This window comes from Copadichromis virginalis, linkage group LG7 (genome assembly GCF_057382275.1).
Source record: "Copadichromis virginalis isolate Kocher_CV1m ecotype Utaka linkage group LG7, C_Virginalis_male_GT1.1, whole genome shotgun sequence".
Lineage (NCBI taxonomy): Eukaryota > Metazoa > Chordata > Actinopteri > Cichliformes > Cichlidae > Copadichromis > Copadichromis virginalis.
In genome coordinates this window covers 605,946-625,859 of record NC_140624.1, presented here as the reverse complement: position 1 = coordinate 625,859, position 19,914 = coordinate 605,946, and the positions used below count along the sequence as shown (strand labels likewise).

The 19,914-nt window shown below is 38.2% G+C and overlaps 1 protein-coding gene across 1 annotated transcript; it reads right to left on the bottom strand.

The window, feature by feature from the left end:
• Positions 1–6,216: 6,216 nt before the first annotated feature.
• On the bottom strand, positions 6,217–7,017 carry LOC146704122 (uncharacterized). The gene has a single exon (XM_085461082.1). The coding sequence runs from the start codon at positions 6,968–6,970 to the stop codon at positions 6,275–6,277; it is 696 nt and encodes a 231-aa protein (XP_085317208.1). The 5' UTR covers positions 6,971–7,017; the 3' UTR covers positions 6,217–6,274.
• Positions 7,018–19,914: the final 12,897 nt, after the last annotated feature.

The following is a 19,914-nucleotide window of genomic DNA, read 5'->3' as shown; positions in this document are numbered from 1 at the left end:
TAGAGGATCATCAGGGGGTCCTTTTGTCCCTCTGTGGGGGGTCACTCCCACTAGGCTTATATCTGGGACTCTCCACCATTTGACCTTAGAACCGAAGAAGCTTCTCGGATGAGAGGTGAAACGTCTTCAAGCAACTTAAAGAAGTCCAGACGCTTTTCTTTGCAAGCTCCTTTTACTACAATGACCTGGATGACTGAGAACCTTCACAGACAACATGTTGTAGTGCATTACTGAGTCGTGTAAACTCACTGGGTTACAGAAACATAATAACTCCTCAGGCACAAACCTTCTGGAACTCACATATAAATATAAAGATCAGTGTCTGATCAATGGGAGACACATTTCAGGCACTTTAAGTGCTCTGAGATTACCATCCCATTGCTAATTGGCACATCAAGCTACCATGCAACATCTGACCATTAAAAGTAACTTTGAGGTTCATAGCACGGAGTCAGACTTGCGGAAGCATAAAGACTTATATATAAGTTAGGATAATGAACAAAAAATACCTTCCATGGCACTAAAAATGTCTCTTTATGTGGTTTTAAAATGTACGTTAACATTAACATGAGAAAGTTAACTTTTGTAACAACTAATGACAAGTGTATGCTGTTACAGTAGATGTCAATTAATCAAAATTCGGGAGGTTATAAAACCATTAAACTCACATGGATTTACATTTCGCCCTATTTATAAGCAATGTAATTTTTCACATTTGGTAAATGAACTGATTCTTATGTAACGCTTTTCTACTCACTTCTACTTATACAATATGCCACATTCACAAGCGCTTTCTTCTGCGTTTTTCAGTGCTTCCTAACTAACATTCACCCACATCTGCACTCTAATGGATGCTCCAGAGAGCACCATGGGGTTAGTATCCTGCCCAAGGGTACTTGGGGAGCCAGTTTCAATCAGTAAGGCAAGGCAAGTTTATTTGTATAGCACAATTCAACAACAAGGTGATTCAAAGTGCTTTACAGAGACATTAGAAACAAAAACAAATAAAAAGGATGATTTAAAATTGATTAAAACAAGCAAACAAACTAACTAATTAACAAACAAACAAAACGGTATATAAAATCAAAACAGATAAAATCAGAACAATAGATAAAATCAGTAGTTAAATGTAAGTTTTGAAATTTAAGCTTAAAAGTGTGGATTTGGTGCTTTATTCAAATGCAGCTGAGAATAGGTGAGTCTTCAACCTGGATTTAAATAAACTGAGTGTTTCAGCTGATCTGAAGCTTTCTGAGAGTTTGTTCCAGATATAAGGAGCATAAAAGCTGAATGCAGCTTCTCCGTGTCTGGTTCTGACTCTGGGAACTGATAAAAGACCGGATCCAGATGACCTGAGGGATCTGGAAGGTTCATACTGGGTCAGGAGGTCACTGATGTATTTTAAAGTCTATCCTCTGACGGACAGGCAGCCAGTGTAAAGACCTCAGAGCTGGACTGATGTGGTCCACTTTTTTGGTCTTAGTGAGGACTCGAGCAGCAGAGTTCTGAATGAGCTGTAGTTGTCTGACTGATTTTTTAGGTAGACCTGTAAAGATGCTGTTACAGTAATCAAGCCTACTAAAGATGAACGCATGGACTAGTTTTTCCAGGCCCTGTTGAGACATCAGATCTTTTATCCTTGAAATATTCTTGAGGTGATAGTAAGCTGACTTTGTTATTGTCTTAATGTGTTTTTCTAAGTTTAGGTCTGCATCCATCACTACACCCAAATTTCTCGCCTGGTTTGTGGTTTTTAGGTGTATAGATTGAAGTTGATTGATTGATTGATTGATTGAATCTTTATTTTGAACATGTTGAAAAAGTATAAAAAAAATAGAATTAAAAGAGACAAATGAACAAAGCAAACAAAAGGAAAACGAGCAACCACAACTCCAAATAATGTCCATGTTCAAAAAGGAGCAGGAAGAAGCATAAGCTTATTTAATCCCACCCCTTTTCCACTATCTAGTATCAATAGACTACAGAAATACCTCCTTGCAATTACATTATATGTTATGTGTAATTTTTTTTATTTATTTATTTTTTTTAAAATATATACACATATATGTTTCTATCTATCCATACATACGTATATACACACATACGCACATATACACATTTTCAATAACCCCATTAACACCTCAAGGATACACAGCCTACAATTATATATATAAAAAAAAAACACCCAGCACGCCCCTGCGGGCGGTTTATCCTTCAAGCTCGGGTCCTCTACCAGAGGCCTGGGAGCTTGAGGGTCCTGCGCAGTATCTTAGCTGTTCCCAGGACTGCGCTCTTCTGGACAGAGATCTCCGATGTTATTCCCGGGATCTGCTGGAGCCACTCGCCTAGCTTGGGAGTCACCGCACCTAGTGCTCCGATTACCACGGGGACCACCGTTACCTTCACCCTCCACATCCTCTCGAGCTCTTCTCTGAGCCCTTGGTATTTCTCCAGCTTCTCGTGTTCCTTCTTCCTGATATTGCTGTCATTCGGAACCACTACATCGATCACTACGGCCGTCTTCTTCTGTTTGTCTACCACCACTATGTCCGGTTGGTTAGCCACCACCATTTTGTCCGTCTGTATCTGGAAGTCCCACAGGATCTTAGCTCGGTCATTCTCCACCACCCTTGGGGGCATCTCCCATTTTGACCTCGGGACTTCTAGGTTATACTCGGCACAGATGTTCCTGTACACTATGCCGGCCACTTGGTTATGGCGTTCCATGTATGCCTTGCCTGCTAGCATCTTGCACCCTGCTGTTATGTGCTGGATTGTCTCTGGGGCATCTTTACACAGCCTGCACCTGGGGTCTTGCCTGGTGTGATAGACCCCAGCCTCTATGGATCTTGTACTCAGAGCTTGTTCTTGTGCTGCCATGATTAGTGCCTCTGTGCTGTCTTTCAGTCCAGCTTTGTCCAGCCACTGGTAGGATTTCTGGATATCAGCCACCTCCTCTATCTGCCGGTGGTACATACCGTGCAGGGGCCTGTCCTTCCATGATATATATATATATATATATATATATATATATATATATATATATATATATATATATATATATATATATACCCATACCAACAAACCCGTGCATGCGCACACACATGAAAATATTAGACAAGAACACCCTATCAAATCTCTACCTTTTCCCTGTACCCTGTAAAAACCATATCCTTAAACCGCTTTTTAAACTGCGCCATGCTTGGACATTGCTTCATATCTTTACTTAGTCTGTTCCACAGCTTCACTCCACACACAGAGATGCAAAAACTTTTTAATGTTGTACGGATGCGAGGATGTTTTAAATTTAATTCCCCCCTCAAATTGTATCCCCGTTCCCTTTTAGAAAACATTTTTAGAATATTGTCAGGAAGCAGGTTATTTATTGCTTTATATATAATTTGTGCTGTGAGAAAATGAACCAGATCTGTGAATTTTAGAATTTTTGATTTTAAGAATAGTGGATTTGTATGATCTCTGTAACCAGTTTTATGGATTATCCTTATGGCCCTTTTTTGTAATATAAAGATTGATGATAGCGAACATTTGTAAGTATTGCCCCAAACCTCTGCACAGTAATTCAAATACGGTGCAATCAGGGAACAATAGAGAATGTGGAGTGATTTGTGGTCCAGAATGTGTTTTACTTTACTCAAGATTGAGACACTTCTTGAAATTTTGTTATGTATATGATTTATATGAGACTTCCAGTTTAATTTATCATCTATAATCACACCAAGAAACTTATGTTCAAGTACTCTTTCAATTTCCACACCATCTACATGAATCTGCACTTGTGCATTTCTAAGGGAATTCCCAAATAAGATAATTTTAGTTTTACTTAGATTTAGCGATAGTTTGTTCCTGTTAAACCATTTTTTAATTTTGCACATTTCTGAAGTAATTGTATCCAGCAGCTCCTTTAGATTCCCCCCAGAACAAAAAATATTTGTGTCATCTGCAAATAATACTAATTTTAATATATCAGATGCCTTACAAATATCATTTATATAAATAATAAATAATTTTGGACCCAGTACAGAGCCTTGTGGAACACCACAAGCAATGTCCAAGCATGATGAGGAATGGACACCCAGCTTCACAAATTGTTTCCGGTCACTTAAATAATTTTTCACCCATTGCAGTACAACCCCCCTAATCCCATACCGTTCCAGTTTATTAATTAATATGTCATGATTGATTGTGTCGAATGCTTTCTTGAGATCCAGAAATACTCCAGCTGCATACTGTTTCTGATCTATAGCATTCGTAATCTCCTCAATTGATTCGATTAATGCCAGAGATGTTGATCTTTTTGATCTGAATCCATATTGACTGTCAGAGAGTAATTTATATTTATCTAAGAATTTGTCTAATCGTTTATTAAACAGGTTTTCTAGGATTTTGGAGAATTGTGGTAGTAAAGAAACAGGCCTGTAATTTGTGAAGTGGCGTCTGTCCCCGGTTTTATACAGCGGCACAACTTTAGCTATTTTCATTTTGTTTGGCACTTTTCCCGTCTGAAATGATAAGTTGCAAATATATGTTAGAGGTCCTACAATTCCTTCAATGACCTTCTTGACGATTTTCATGTCAATATCATTACAATCAGTAGATGTTTTATATTTACACATGTGTACAATGTCAATTATTTCTTTTTCCTCCACTGATGTGAGGAACATTGAGTTAGGGTTCTTATCAATCAGGTTTTCACTACAGTCTACTGATGGCAGTGACTCAGGAATTTGTTCTGCCAGTTTTGGTCCAATATTTACAAAATAATGATTAAAGCTGTTGACCTTATCAGCAGTGTTTTCCATAATATTGCCATTATCGATAAAGTATTGTGGATAACTTTGTTGTCCAGAATTATTTTTAATGATACCGTTTAAAACATCCCATATTCCTTTCATATTATGTTTATTGTTGTTCAATATTTTACTATAATACTCCTTTCTACATACACGTAAAATATTGGTCAACTTATTTTTGTATTTTTTATATTTATTTTCAGCATCTTTTGTTCTTTGTTTTAGGTATTCCCTATAGAGTGTATTTTTCTTTTTACATGTATTTTGTAAACCCTTAGTGAGCCATGGTCTATCTGAATATTTGTGCTTTCTGTTGTATTTTATTGTTGGACAGTTTTTATCGTACAACTCCATGAATATTCTTAAAAATATGCCATATGCAATATCAATATCAGCTTCTTTGTACACATTGTCCCAGTCCTGATTTAATAGATCGTTCTTAAATGCAGTCATAGTTTCTTCCGTCCTTACACGTCTGTATCTCAGTTGTTCTTCATGCTGATTTTTCTTATAATTAGTGTCATAAACTGCAAAAACTGGTAGGTGATCACTGATGTCATTAATTAATATTCCGCTCACAATGTTGTTTTCCATATTGTTAGTGAAAATATTGTCAAGTAAGGTGGCACAATGTGGTGTAATTCTGCTAGGCCTGGTTATTTTAGGATGTAAACTCAAACTGTACATAGTGTTTAGGAATTCGTCGGTCATTTTATGCTTTTTTGGATTCAACAGGTCAATATTAAAATCACCACAGATAAACATAACTTTTTGATTTGTTTTAGAGAATATTTCCTCTATGAAGTCATTAAATACTTGAATACTAGAGCCAGGTGTTCTATATATACAGCTAATTATTACATTTTTTTCTTTTTCCTTATAAATTTCAATTGTTATACATTCTAGTAAATTATCAATTACAGTTGTCATACTTTCTACCACCTTGTAGTTTAGGTTTTTATCCACATACACAGCTACTCCCCCTCCACTCTTGTTCCTTCTATTTACAAAATTCACTTCATATCCCTCCAGTCCAAAGTCCATTCCTTTCTCCGCATTGATCCATGTTTCAGAAATGGCAATAATTCCAAATGGATTTGTCAACTCATTTAGATATTCCTTTATATTGTTGAAGTTGGCATACAGACTTCTGCTATTAAAATGGATTATTGATAATTTATTTTCCGTGTTGATGGTGTGCTTAAACTGTTCATCAGTGAAGTAGCAGCAGTTACAGCTGATGTTGTAGAAGAAATTATTTTCCGGGTCTATATCCTTTTCTAAGTCTAGAACATTATGGTCTGTGTATCGAAATGTTCTCAGTTCCAGATTATCATAAAGAGAATTCCAATGAGTTATGTTGATATTGTTGCCGGATGCAGATGAAGTTCTTTTGGACTGTGCCATGTGTTGTGTTGTGTGTCACGTCACATGTGTATTCATACCTCCAGAGTAAGTTGACCTCAGTATTTGTCCAGCTCTTCCATATTTCTGATGACCAACACTTTGGCTTGTTCCGGTGTTCCATTGAGTTTAATGAATACTTTGCAGTTGGTGGTCCATGTATTTTGAATTTTTCCCTGTTTCTTCAAGTAACGTGCTTTCCTGGCAATGTCCGCATTTCTTTTTATCAGATGTTCGTTCATGAAGACATCGGATCCTTTCAGTTTCTTTCCTTGTTTTAACAGTGCTGTTTTCTGTTTTCTGTTTGCAAATCTCACAATGATGGCTGGTTTGTCACTGTCATTTTTTCGGGGTAGAGGGTGGCAAGCCTCAATGTTGTTATAATCCACTTCCACACCTTTGGACCGTAGAAAGGTAACCACTTGATGCTCCGTGGAGTTGACATCTTCCTCTCCTGGCCCTCCTACATTGTCAGTGGCGACCGCCCGGGCGTATGACCGGGGTTTGATGCGAAGCCCCGTGATGATAACATCGTTCATCCGGGTGTACTGCTCCAAATCCGCCACTCTGTTCTCCAGGTACGCCAGCCGCCGATCCTTCTCAGCGTTCTGGATGCGGAGAGCCTTAACTTCAGCGACCAGGTCCAGGATGGCTTTCTGCTGCAGTTTGACAGTAGAAATCTCCTCTGTCATAAACTCCAGCGACTTCTTAATATCGTCTCCTTCCTCGGCTGACAGAACTTTTTTCGGGCCCATGCTGAGAGACGCTCTTGTAGCTTTGCCGTGACGACCGGCTAGCTAGTTGATGCTAGCGTCCTTCCTCTCACTCACCGCTACGGTTCAAAAACATCAACTTATGAGTTTTCGAGAGGTCGCAAATGACGAGCCACCACAGGTTTAGTACGCTGATCTTCAAAAAAGTCTCGAAAGTTAGAAAGACGTCAAATAGGTGTTGTAAAAATGCTTTATATCCTTCTAGTGCCGAGAGCTCGAAAAAAAACTCCTCTTCACGCCGCCATGTTATTTTTTTTATTTATGTGGATGTTCTCTGGTGACCTGTAATCGTTTTTCTTTGGTGCCAAAGACTATTACCTCAGTTTTGTTTTTGTTTAGCTGGAGAAAATTGTGGCACAGCCAGTCATTAATTTCCTCAATGCATTTACCAAGAGCCTGTACAGGGCCTCGGTCTCCTGGTGACATTGTGATATATATTTGTGTGTCATCTGCATAGCTGTGGTAGTTTATTTTGTTGTTGTTTATAATCTGTGCCAGTGGGAGCATGTAAATGTTAAACAGAAGGGGTCCCAAGATGGAACCTTGGGGAACTCCACATGTGTTACTTGTCTGCTCAGATGTGAAGTTACCTATTGATACAAAGTATTTCCTGTTTTCTAAGTATGTTTTGAACCAGTTTAGTACAGTTCCTGAAAGACCTGCCCAGTTCTCCAGTCGTTTGAGTAATATGTTGTGGTCAACTGTATCAAATGCTGCACTGAGATCCAGTAAAACTAAGACTGACATTGTTCCACTGTCTGTATTCAGACATATGTCATTGAACACTTTGGTCAGAGCGGTTTCAGTGCTGTGGTTCTGTCTAAAACCTGACTGGAAGGCATCGTAGCAATTATTCTGTTTTAAGAAGTAACTGAGCTGTTGAGAAACTGCTTTTTCAATGATCTTACTTAAAAATGGGAGATTTGAGATCGTAGATGACCTGTTGTACCTCCTGAGCTACAGCCACCCTATTTCACATTATAATGACATTTCAAGTCATTATGGAGATAAAATAAAGAATAAATAAATCTTGTATGAATCAAGTGATCAGTTAAAAATAAATCAGTAAAATAAATACATATTTTGAAACACACTTTAGTGTCATAAACATGTATTTTTTATTAAGCATTTTTCATTAACCAAGATAAATCACAACAGCTTTTTTGATGGTTAGATGTAGAAAAGAAAACAAAGCATTCACCCGAGCTGCTGAGCACATGGAGCATAAAAGCCTTCGATGCTCTCCTGCCTAACTGCAGAGAAGCAAATCTCTACCACTAACATCAGCACAAAAACTACACCTGGAGTTTTTAAGTGTAATATGTAGGTGACCTAGTGCTTCTGTCCCATATTTTGCATTATGACTATTTACTGTGATGTGAACACAGCTTATATATTACCCCTACTAACGCTTAGTCAGAGGTGCTCAGTGATGGTTATTGAAGATGTGTTTGTTTGCTTTCTTGCTGCTGTGATTTTGCTCTTCCAGAAACATCTCTAGCAACGGACTATTGTGTAGCACACCCAGCCTCTTTCCACTTAACATCCCTCTCCTCAATGCTGCATTTTGTGTGAAAAGCACGTTGACACACCCGTGGCAGTCTTGACATGCGTAAATGTTCATGTTGCCAGTGTGTGTCATTACCTCTGTCCCTCTCCTTCTTTCTCTCTTTCTTTTTTTTTTGTTGTTTTTGCAACTGCCCTCTGTTTTCTTCTGTCTTCCTTTGGCTCTGCATGCACCAACAGACAAACACACACAGACACACTTACGACCCCCCATGTCCCATGTGCTGGTCCTGGCTACAGCTCCAATTACCTGGTGGCTGCAGCAGTAGGCCCCTAAATAGATTGTAGCACCAAACAGGCATGTCTGCAAAGGATCGCTCAGTGGGAGACGAGGAGGAAGAGGGGTTGCTGGGCTAGAAAGAAGCTGGAGGACGAAAAAGCAAGGGGAGAGTAAGCAAGAAAGTTGGGCTACAAACGAGGCGAGAGAGAGAAGAAAAAGAGGTTGTCTAAGCATTTGGACTGAACAGGGAGGAAATGTCCCTCATTGCAAAGTAAGTAAAGATCAAGAAAAGAAGGCACATTTATCTCCATTTTGCTAAATCCACTTGACATGTCATACAAATTTAAAGCCATAACTTGCAGGTACATGTTACATAGTTGATTTGTGAATCCGTTTCTCTCAATCTCTCTGTATTTTATGTCATCGTCATCATTCCCACTCTGTATTTTGCTCTCCCGTCTTTTACCGTAATACCCCTTTTCTCCTCTCATCCCTCCCGTCTCGTTTCAGCTCGTGAAGGATAAGAGGAGAGAATGAGGAGGAGGAGGAGACAGAGGAAAAGGAAAGCTAGCAGAATAAGGGCCACGAGTGGGTGAGAATAAAAGGTGGGTGAGAATGAAAGGAAGCTGTCATTTCCTACAGAGCTTAAGAAATGATCTTACTGAGCCTAATGCACGATACAATTTGTGTGATTTATACAAAATAGAAATAAAAGCAAATTGGCATTATTGATCTATTTTTGTATCCAAAAACAAAACTGCCACATTAAAGCAAAAAACATCATGAAAACCTGCTGGATACATTCAACAGTCTTAATAAAACTGCAGCGAAAGCTTTTTATTTTTATTTAAATCTCTATCTTTAGTAATGTGTTTCAAAAATTAATGGCCAATGTTACTACAATCAGAAGGAGAGTAGCTGTTCTGTCTCTTTATGTTGGCTTGAAATCACATAAAAATAGAAAATAATTCGTTATTGACACAACATTATTTGAACAGCAATACTGTCCTATTAAGCAAAATCAGCCTTGCATTTATTACACAAATGCAGGAACACTTTACTTTGAATCTTTAACATCACACAATCACATTGATAATTGTATATTAATACACATAGTGATATATATCAGTGTAGTGTGTCAACAGTCACACACTTTGTATTGTTATTACATTGTGTTTTTGACTACAAGCCACATTCGCCCATTTGTGTGCTTTCTGTCACACACGCTCGCACTCTAACAGACGCATCAGGGCAGTTTGGGGTTCAGTATCTTACCCACGGTCACCTCGACGTGGGGACTGGTTTAAACCACCAACCATCCTGTGGGAAGACTGCCTGCTTAAAGCCAGACTTCTCCAGCCACCACATTACACGCCATGAAAATTATATCTTTAAATATATTTACATCAATACATCATTAGATATAGTGTAATAATACATAAACATTATGAATATATGAAATGCCACATTAATGTCAACTCCATCCATTTTCTAGCACTCGGGGGAGTAGCAGTCTACAAAGAAATAGACTGGCATCCTCCCACGAGCCACCTCCTCTAGCTGTTCTGGGGGATACCAAGGATTTCCTTAGCTAGCCAATAGTAATAATGTCTTATCATAACTGCACTACTGTATAGCTCTGTGTAAATAATCATTCTGTACATACGATAATTTTTAACCCTACAACTGTTTACAACTTGCATAGTTCCCATTTCTGTATAACTGTATATCTCAGATATACAGTTATACAGTTATTTATTTCATATTCTGTATAGTTTTTCATATTTATATCCTGTTCATAGCCTGTACATAGCTTGTACTCACTACAGCCTGTACATACTTATAGTTATAGAATATTCACAACATACTTCATACCGTGTACATTATAACATACCATAATAGACCCATTTCTGTAATATACTTACATATCTATACTATTGCTAATATATATTGTAATATATCTATATCACTAAAGCACTTCTGGATGGATGCAAACTGCATTTCGTTGCTCTGTACCTGTGCATGTGCAATGACAATAAAGTTGAATTCTATTCTATTCTATTCTATTCTTTTATTGAGCATGCCTCCTAGGTGAAACACCTCACCTAAGAGGCAACCAGGAGGAATCCTAGTCAAATGCCTAATGTATAGGAGCATCTGCTCTACTCTGATCTCCTCTTGAATGACGGAGTTCCTCTCCCTGTCTCTGATGGTGAGCCCAGATACCTAATGCCTTGATTATATTCTGATGGACACAAACAGCTGGAGACCTGACGGGTGAGCAGTCATTCTTCTTTGAAGCCCACTGCCAGAGGCCATTGTGTATAGTCGGTACACTGTTTCTCCGAAGACAAGTCTGCGAGGTTCCAAGAAAACAGGCAGGCACACTGACCTTCCCCGTCTGATGACATAATTGATGTCACTCAAAAAATAGACCCTAGTGGAATCACAAAACATATAATTGAGACTTAATTAGGAAGCTGATTTTCCAAATTCCATTCGCAGTTTTATTCACAATCTGAGAATGTGGGCAAGAATGTTGATGAAGCAGTAAATTCAGCAGCTTTGACACTCACCTTTTTCTTACCACAACAGACTGTGGAGGCTATGCCAACCCATCTGTCAGTTTCCGTTCCAATATTAACCCCACTAGTGAATGAGAACCCAAGATACTTGAAAAACTGAAATATTTTCATTTTCCACTTTTTTCTGAAAACCATGTCCACGTCCTCGTGGTTCTCCTGCCACTACACATTTAGCTGCAGACTGCCCCACATCATTGTTCATTGAAGCTCACGTTGTAGCTTCAAATAAGCCAGAAAAATCAGAGACTTGATGTTAGGAGCACCGTCTGGCTCTTGGCTGTGCCTAGAAATTCTGACCGTAACAGTTATGAAGAGAGCTTGTGATGAAGGGCAACCTATATCTCGATATCCCATACTCCCCAAGCACCTCCAACAGCCCAAAATACACAGTTGAATGACTTCTTCTAGTCCAAAACCACACAAAGAATGGTTTTTGTCCCATGAACCCTCCTGTATCCTCCAGAGGATAAAGATCAAGTGTTTTAGGACCAGGACGAAAACCATAATATTATTCCTGAATTTGAGGTTAGCCTAACAGGCAGACAGTCATCTTCAATATCCTGGCATAGACCTTCTCAAGGTGGGTGCTGTTATCGTGTTAGTCATGTATTATCTGTTGTATAAATACATTAGACATACATTAGAATATCTGTGTGCTCTGATACCTTTATTGATAGCCATATTATGTAATGCTCACACATGTCTGAAACATCCTGATGTTGACAACATCTGGTGTTGAAACTCCTCCTGTAACAAGCATGCTCTTCAGTTAAAGGTCTGTTCCCGTAGCTCCCATGGTCAGTTAAAATTTAGCTGTGACAACCAAAACACACTGAACTCATTCAAAGATTCAAATATTCAATTCGATTCAATTCAAGTTATTTATATAGCGCTCTTCACAGGATAAAATCCACAAAGTGCTTCACAGCAATATAAAAGCAGATATACAAAAAAAAACAGCACAATCAAGCATTCAGCACAAATCTAATTAAAAGCTAAATAAATGAGTCTTAAACTGCTTTTTAAAAGAATAAATACAATCAAGGCAACATAATGATGGAGGGAGAGCATTCCACAACCTGAGGGCCACCGCTCTAAAGATCTATCTCCTCTGGTCTTAAAACGTGTTCGTGAGACTACCAACAGCCTTTGATGAGATGATCTCAGGCTGCGAGAGGGAGCGCGGGGTTCTAAAAGATCAGAAATGTAGGCAGGGGCATCACAATTCAAAGCTTTAAAAGTCGGTACCAAGATTTTAAAATGAATTCTGAAATGTACTGGAAGCCAGTGTAATGAATGTAAAGCTGGTGTAATGTGCTCTCTTTTTCGTGTCTTAGTTAAAAGCCTTGCAGCAACATTCTGGACTAACTGGAGACGGTCAAGATTCCTTTTGCTCAAACAAAGATGACGACTGTTACAATAATCTAAGCGAGAAGAAATAAAAGCATGAATAACCATTTCTTTCTAACTCGGATTTTTTTTCTCATACTTTACTGTGTCGTTACTCATGAAGCGATGTAGCTTCATGTGCCTTTGTAAGCACTTTGTGTTTAACAGTCAACATTTATTCCCTGTCAGGTCTCACAAAGAGATAGTTGTTCATCTTTGTGGTGGTTTGTCATGTCATACATATATTGTATTTCTACATTTATTTATATAACATATTCTTATGAACTTTATTGTATCTCCTGTCTCCACCCTGAAAAGAATTTGAATGAATAATAAAGTATTATTTACTGGTGTCCTCAGCAGAAACTAGAGCCATATTGCTGTCAGATGTTTCTGTTATAGAATCGATGTTGTTTTGACGGACTCGGTCTTAGAAAATATTGATTTGTGTGTACATGTTTTTTACGTCACTACAATAGAAAGAGTGATATTAGTCCTATAATAACATTTAAGACCTGGAGCTGGACTTGTTTAGCATCAGGGTGTGAAAGAAGTCATTTCTGTTTATACTCCCACTGATGTGTTTTTTCCCCCTTGAACAAGTAAACATATAAGGCAGTGTAATGCTGAATAGATTATATAAAAGAGGATACTATGATTCACAATAATTACACTGTTCAACACTATGAGTCATAATAATTACACCATTCAGCACATTTTGTAGATGAGCAGGCTTCGTAGTGGAAAAGAGTCAGCAACACCTTTGTGGAAGACAAACAGCTCTCTGCCGAACTATTGCTTAAATAGATTACCAGCAAGATGCACAAAATCATACACAACAGCAGATGAAGTTAATACAGTTGTGAGTTTTCACTTGACTCTCTGGCATCTTGTATAAAAATAGCATGTAGATCCTCTTTTAGAAGCAATAACTTCTGTGAGATTTTTTATCAGTCTCTAATATCATTGTGGAAACATTATAGTCCACTCTTCTTTACAATATTGCTTTAAGTTCTTGGAGGTTTGCGGACATTCATTCATAAACAGCTCTCGTTTGGGCTCGTGAGTCTATTTCAGTAAGGTTGAAGTCTGGACTTTGACTCGGACATTGCAACACTTCGATTATTTTCTCTTTCAGTCAGTCTGCTATAGACTTGCCGGTGTGCTTGGGATCATTGTCACATTGTGTGCCCCAGTGTCATCCAAGCTTTAGCTGTTGGACAGATGACCTCAGATGAACTCTTCTAGTTTACAGAAGAGTTTAAGGTTGACTCAGTGACTGCAAGGTGCTCAGGTCCTGCGGCTGCAAGCCCAAATCATCACCCCTCCACCACCATGCTTAACAACTGGCATTCAGTGTTTATGCTGATTGGCTGTGTTTGGTTTTCACCAAAGGTGGCTTTTAAGGACTTCCGGGCAAAAGCTCATTCTTTATAAAAAGAACATGGCAGCACAGCTTTGGTTTGCAAGCCATACTTGTTCATGTGTAATTTCTAGCTGAACTTTATCTCATTAGACATGCTTACTGTGGCTCAGAGTACGGGGTGGGGCATTATAACACATTTGATAGACCCAGACCAGCAAACTGCCAGAAGTTCTGCTTTTATAGAGGTGGCCACATGGTCTGATGATCAATAAGTACATTTGCAAAAAAGATGTTATTCAAGTCAAAGTCAAAAACCACATGTACAGATCATACACAGGAATTTGAAGTTGCAATGCTACCACAGCCCTCAGTGTACAATGAACAACTAAAAGATAAACAGATCAAAAATAAAATTAAAAAAAGTGAAAGTGTTAGAAAAATAAAAAGTGTTATTCATGGGTCTGCACAGAGTCATGTGAAAATGTTCTTTTTTGCATGACTGCAGCAGCATTCAGGCTTGACTATGCAAGCAATTTTGAATTCAACATTAAGTGTCTAATAATAAACATTAGATAAACAACTGGAGTTTACAATTTCTAATATAAACCCTAATTAAATGTCATTCATGTTATCCAAGTGTTTACCCAAAGCTGTTCAAATGAGATTAGATGTATATGAATTCCTGGAACTCTTACAACAGAGTAAAAGTTACTATCACTCCATTAAAGTAATAGTACTGCATTTAACAAAGTAAATAAGCTCTTTTTTTCTTCCACTTATAGTTAAAAATAGATTAATTTAATAAGTAAGTTTTACAAATATTACTATACTAAACAGTGTTTGGGCTGCTTGTTAAGACTGCCAGTGTTGATGCATTAACATATTTGCAGAATTTGAATCTTGCTGTAAGTCAAATTAGGGCAGTTTTAATGTGTCTGAGCCATATTTAATATTTTCATTCTATCTTTAGTAGTAGGTGCAACACGAAAAAGATAAAAATGCCCTAGCACACAACGTAAACACGTATTAAAGTGAATATTCATCATTCATTTTTATACATAGCCAGAACACAGTCTGCTTGGCTCAACTTGGCTAAAATAAATCTATATTTCTTTTTTCAGTCATTTTTCTTTAACCTATTAATAATGTGCTTTTTTAGAGTGCTTGCATTATTACTTAATTTGACTGAGATATACATATTTACACAGCACTGTTTGTACTCTACCTGCTGAGTGCAGCATGAATACTCTAAATATTATTATTAGAGTATTAAAGCCAAGATTAAATATCATCATGAGCTGGCACAGAAAACAACAAGGTTATTGAATGAAACTAATGAAAAAAAAAAAACTAGTCAAGTTTGAGCTCGTCTGAAGAAAAGGTAAATCTGGGCATTGAGCTTTTGTTCTTGATAAATGTCCTTTTAATTTTAGGTTTGTTGTGCACAGATGCATTTTTAAAGGTTTAATCCATTACTTCTGGCACTCTGAATAATTTTGAAATTTTAAATAAGAGCTGGGGAAATAAGTAGATGATTAAATAAATTATTTCTCTACCTTTTTCTTATACATATAGCACTTACAGCACCACACTGGCAAAAAATCTACAAGAAATATACAAGTATAAAATAATAATAGATTTAAATATAACATGTTAATAGATAAAAGGTGTCTTACAGCTCTGTTTAGAGCTCCAACTATAATGTCTTGGACAGTTTGCTCAAGGGACTATTGGCTATGTCCCCCAACAAATAAATAAGTAAAGAGAAAATAAACTCTATGCTTCTTCCTGCCCGTCACCAAACACTGCACACTTTTAACAAAGCATTTAGTAGCTAGTTAGCCAAAATAAGCCTAGTCCATGTCAGCTTTAAAGCTCCACCTGCTGTTTTTCCAGTAGCAGCAGACTTCTGCAGGTAAATCTGTTTATAGATAAGCTCTTGTTTCAATTAGTTTAAAAGCTGTGTGGTCTCCCTCTTTGTCTTGGTAGTGACATCAAATTCCACCAAATTGTTTGCAGCTTCTTTAAACTGAAACAAAGTCAGTGAGTGCAGAACATTTCAGTTGGACTAATGGCTACAAAGTCCCAGTATCAGTCACTGGGTCTTCACAGCCCATCAGTGACTTTTACCCGGATTTACTTTTAATGTCAAAGGAAATGTCTCAGCCAGACATTTTTTAGATTTGAGATCAGTTCACAGGTCAAATTCCCTGGTTTACTCATTCACCAGTGTGTTTTGGTAAATGTCTCACCCTCTGTGGTACACAGGTCAGCTAGAGAAGCGTGTTATTTATGCCTTTTTGTGGTCTCCATCAACTATACTTCTTCTGACTCTTAAAAGAAAAATGTCCTCTTTTTCTTTCCTCCGTCTTCTTACCCACAACCGAAGGAGCGTGAGCGTGTTTTTCCACATCTCCATATTTTCAGCGAGGATCTGTCGTGTTCTTCTTTAGCACGTGTGGGTGGGTGTCTCTGTCTGTGTGTGTTTGGGTGTGTGTCCAATGCCAGTCCCACATTCTGCATCATCATTCATCTCAATTTAACAGTGTTCAATGTGTGACTCCCTGCCTGTGTGTGTGTGTGTGTGTGTGTGTGTGTGTGTGTGTGTGTGTGTGTGTGTGTGTGTGTGTGTGTGTGTGGCCATCGGAGCCTGTAGATGTATAAATCATTGGTCGAGATTACGGCTGTTTTATTATTCATGATGCAGGCCTTTTATTGCCAGCAATATTTATCTCTTTGCTATCTCCCATGACCTGCAAGAGAAGGAGGGAGGAAAAGAGGAAGAGAAGGAAAGAGGGAGGGAAAAACTGTGTGTTTGTAGGGGGTGGGAGGCCTTAGCGAAGCTGTACATAAATACATTTGTTAGGTGGGCGGGTGTGGTTGAGTATTTGTGCGTGCATGTGTGTTTTGTGAGTGTTACCTTCGATTCTCCCACCATGAGGACCAGAAACCTCACACCACAGTCCTACATAGCACGTTTTCCTCTCCTTCCCTTTTCTCAGTCCTTGTTATCACTCTTTTTATTATTGTAATAGTATGTTTTCTAAAGTCATATTAATGAAGCAAAAGATCACCACTTTATGACTTTCTTATTTACATAATGACATAACATCTATATTTTCAGTGACCGCATAGCCCAGGTCAGGAAAAATGTCTGTTTTAGTTTTTCATCTGATGTCAAAGTTTTACTTTTGACAGTTTGGGTGAAAAGTACTTATCGTAAATGTTCGTGATGTGTTGTCCTGAAGGGATATCGCATACCTTTTTTGTTCTAAGTTATGTATTTATGGTTGTATTTTCGTGCATTTCACATTATTACCGCAGCGTAGTGCAGGTAGATGTCCCTGTAATCTGTAATCACTGTAACCAGGTGAGTCATTAAGAATAATTTACAATGATGGGTTGGCAAAAGGCAAAGCTCAGAACAAAATGAGAGAAGCTGCAAAGGAATACCGAGTCAAATGCGGCAGGCCTCGGGAGAACGTCACAAGACACCCATGGGTAAAATACCGCCATCTTCTGGTAAAAGTTTTAGTCTAATTCTGTAGATGGTAATTGCAAAAACTGCATTATAGAGTAGCTTGCAGAGGTGGGACCAAGTCATTGTTTTGCAAGTCTCAAGTAAGTCTCAAGTCTTTATCCTCAAGTCTCAAGTCAAGTCTCAAGTAATGTCAGGCAAGTCAGAGTCGAGTCTCAAGTCACTGGTGTAAAAGTCCGAGTCAAGTCACAAGTCTGAAACTTTGAATTTCAAGTCCTTTCGAGTCTTTAAAAAAAAAAAACGAAAAAATAATGTTGCAGTTATATGCTAAATGTAAATATTAGACCATGTAATTTTAAAATCTGTGTTTTTCTCAACACATGACAAAATAGTGAACTTAGAAAATATACACAAATTGTGAAATTGCACCTCTTTAAAATGCAGCTCAATTAAACCTAGCTCCAAGAATAATTTTCACCGACAGTTCTGAGATAAGCTGCATGTTATTCTTGGATGCGGTTGTAGGACCGGCTTTAAAATCGCATGACAAAAATATCATACACATAAAAAAAAAACTGTATCACCAACGTAGCCTGGACAACATTTGCTAGTTAGATGAAGTCAGCTATCTCATCCTAGCATATTTATATGCATATTTATAATTACACGGTTCTTGGAGTGAGTGCACACACTCATGAAGTTTAGTAACTTCAGGTCACTGCAACAAGCCCAGGTACAGTTTACTGACGGATGGGTGCAGGACCTTGAAATGCACCGTGTAGAACGAAAGACCATCGTACGTATCATAAGTTTACCAGTCTCACAAATTGTCGTCATAAATACACATTCCTTAACCGTTTATTAATAGGACCTTTGAGCTCAATGGTAATTAATTAGTAGTGGAAATAATTTCTGGTACCCATTACAGAAATGTAGCAGTGACAATAATACTGTATGCTGTAATCGTACTGGGCAATTAGTGATACAAAAAACCTGTTTTATCCTGTGAATAAAAGTATATGTTTTTGTCAATGTACCATAATAACAGAAGCGAAACGCAATATTGTGTCAGGACAATTCACTATTTATGCACAATAAATAAAGGAGCATAGCGCGACAATTTCTGTTCAGCGCCAGACTTGCTTGTAACCTATATCACCAATTATGTTAAGAAAAATGACGTATTAACTACTACAAAACTCTGACCTTCGTGTAAATGCTTGGAGCAGACTAACCTGTGAGCTGGAGTGTTCTGGGACGTTATATTTGATCTTTGAATGGCTGCAATCCAGGCCATCCGTCGCGTCTTTGTTACTTCGGAAACATGGCTCGAACAATTTCTCTTCAACGACGTAATCCGATAACAACCGATCTCTTTACCCGTCGGCTTCCCGTGGCTGTCATGCGACCGGCTATTGCAGTTAATAATACAAAAGCTTCTTGACATTTTTGTGTTTCTTTTTATCGCTGTATAACTGATTTTAATTGAAAGCCTGCATGCGCTAGTACCGCTTGCCACGAGTTCCCAGAATCCTTTGCGGTTCTACCCGTGAATGACGTCACATTTTCAATCTCTATATAATATGCATGTTAAATTTTATATTTGGGGTAAAATATCAAGTCTTTTCAAGTAAACCGGTTCAAGTCCAATTCAAGTCCCAAGTCATTGGTGTAAAAGTCCAAGTCAAGTCACAAGTCTTAGAACATTTTTTCAAGTCAAGTCTAAAGTCATAAAATTAATGACTCGAGTCTGACTCGAGTCCAAGTCATGTGACTCGAGTCCACACCTCTGGTAGCTTGCATACATGCCCATCTCCCATCCTCATTCCACACACTGCCTCCCCCTAAATATAGGGAACAATATTGGTAAGGACAAGTTTCCAATATGGACTGAATTTCTGAGGATTCTCAGCCATACTCATCTTCTGGGGAAGCTAATCCACTGCCTTTCTGGCCAGTGTGCCAATGTCCAGTGAACGTGCGAGCCAAGTTTTTTCACTCATCGCTCTTTCCTCTGTTCTCCCATCTTTACTCACTATTTCTATTTCTGTCAGAGCAGCTTGCATCTCTGAAGCATGCATATCACTTGTGAATGTTTGCTAATGGCTGGAGTTCTTGCCAGTTTTTTTTAGAAACTCTTCCAGTCAGAGATGCTCAAATAACTAAGTCTTTGAGGAAGCTCTTAAAAAAGACTGAGCACAGGGAAGGGGAACTAATCCTCCCACAAAGAGCAACCTAATACCTCATGAAAATCTCATTAACTTCTGACCTTGGTGCAATGATGGAAAATTGTATTCTGTGAATCCTCTGTCACCATAGGTG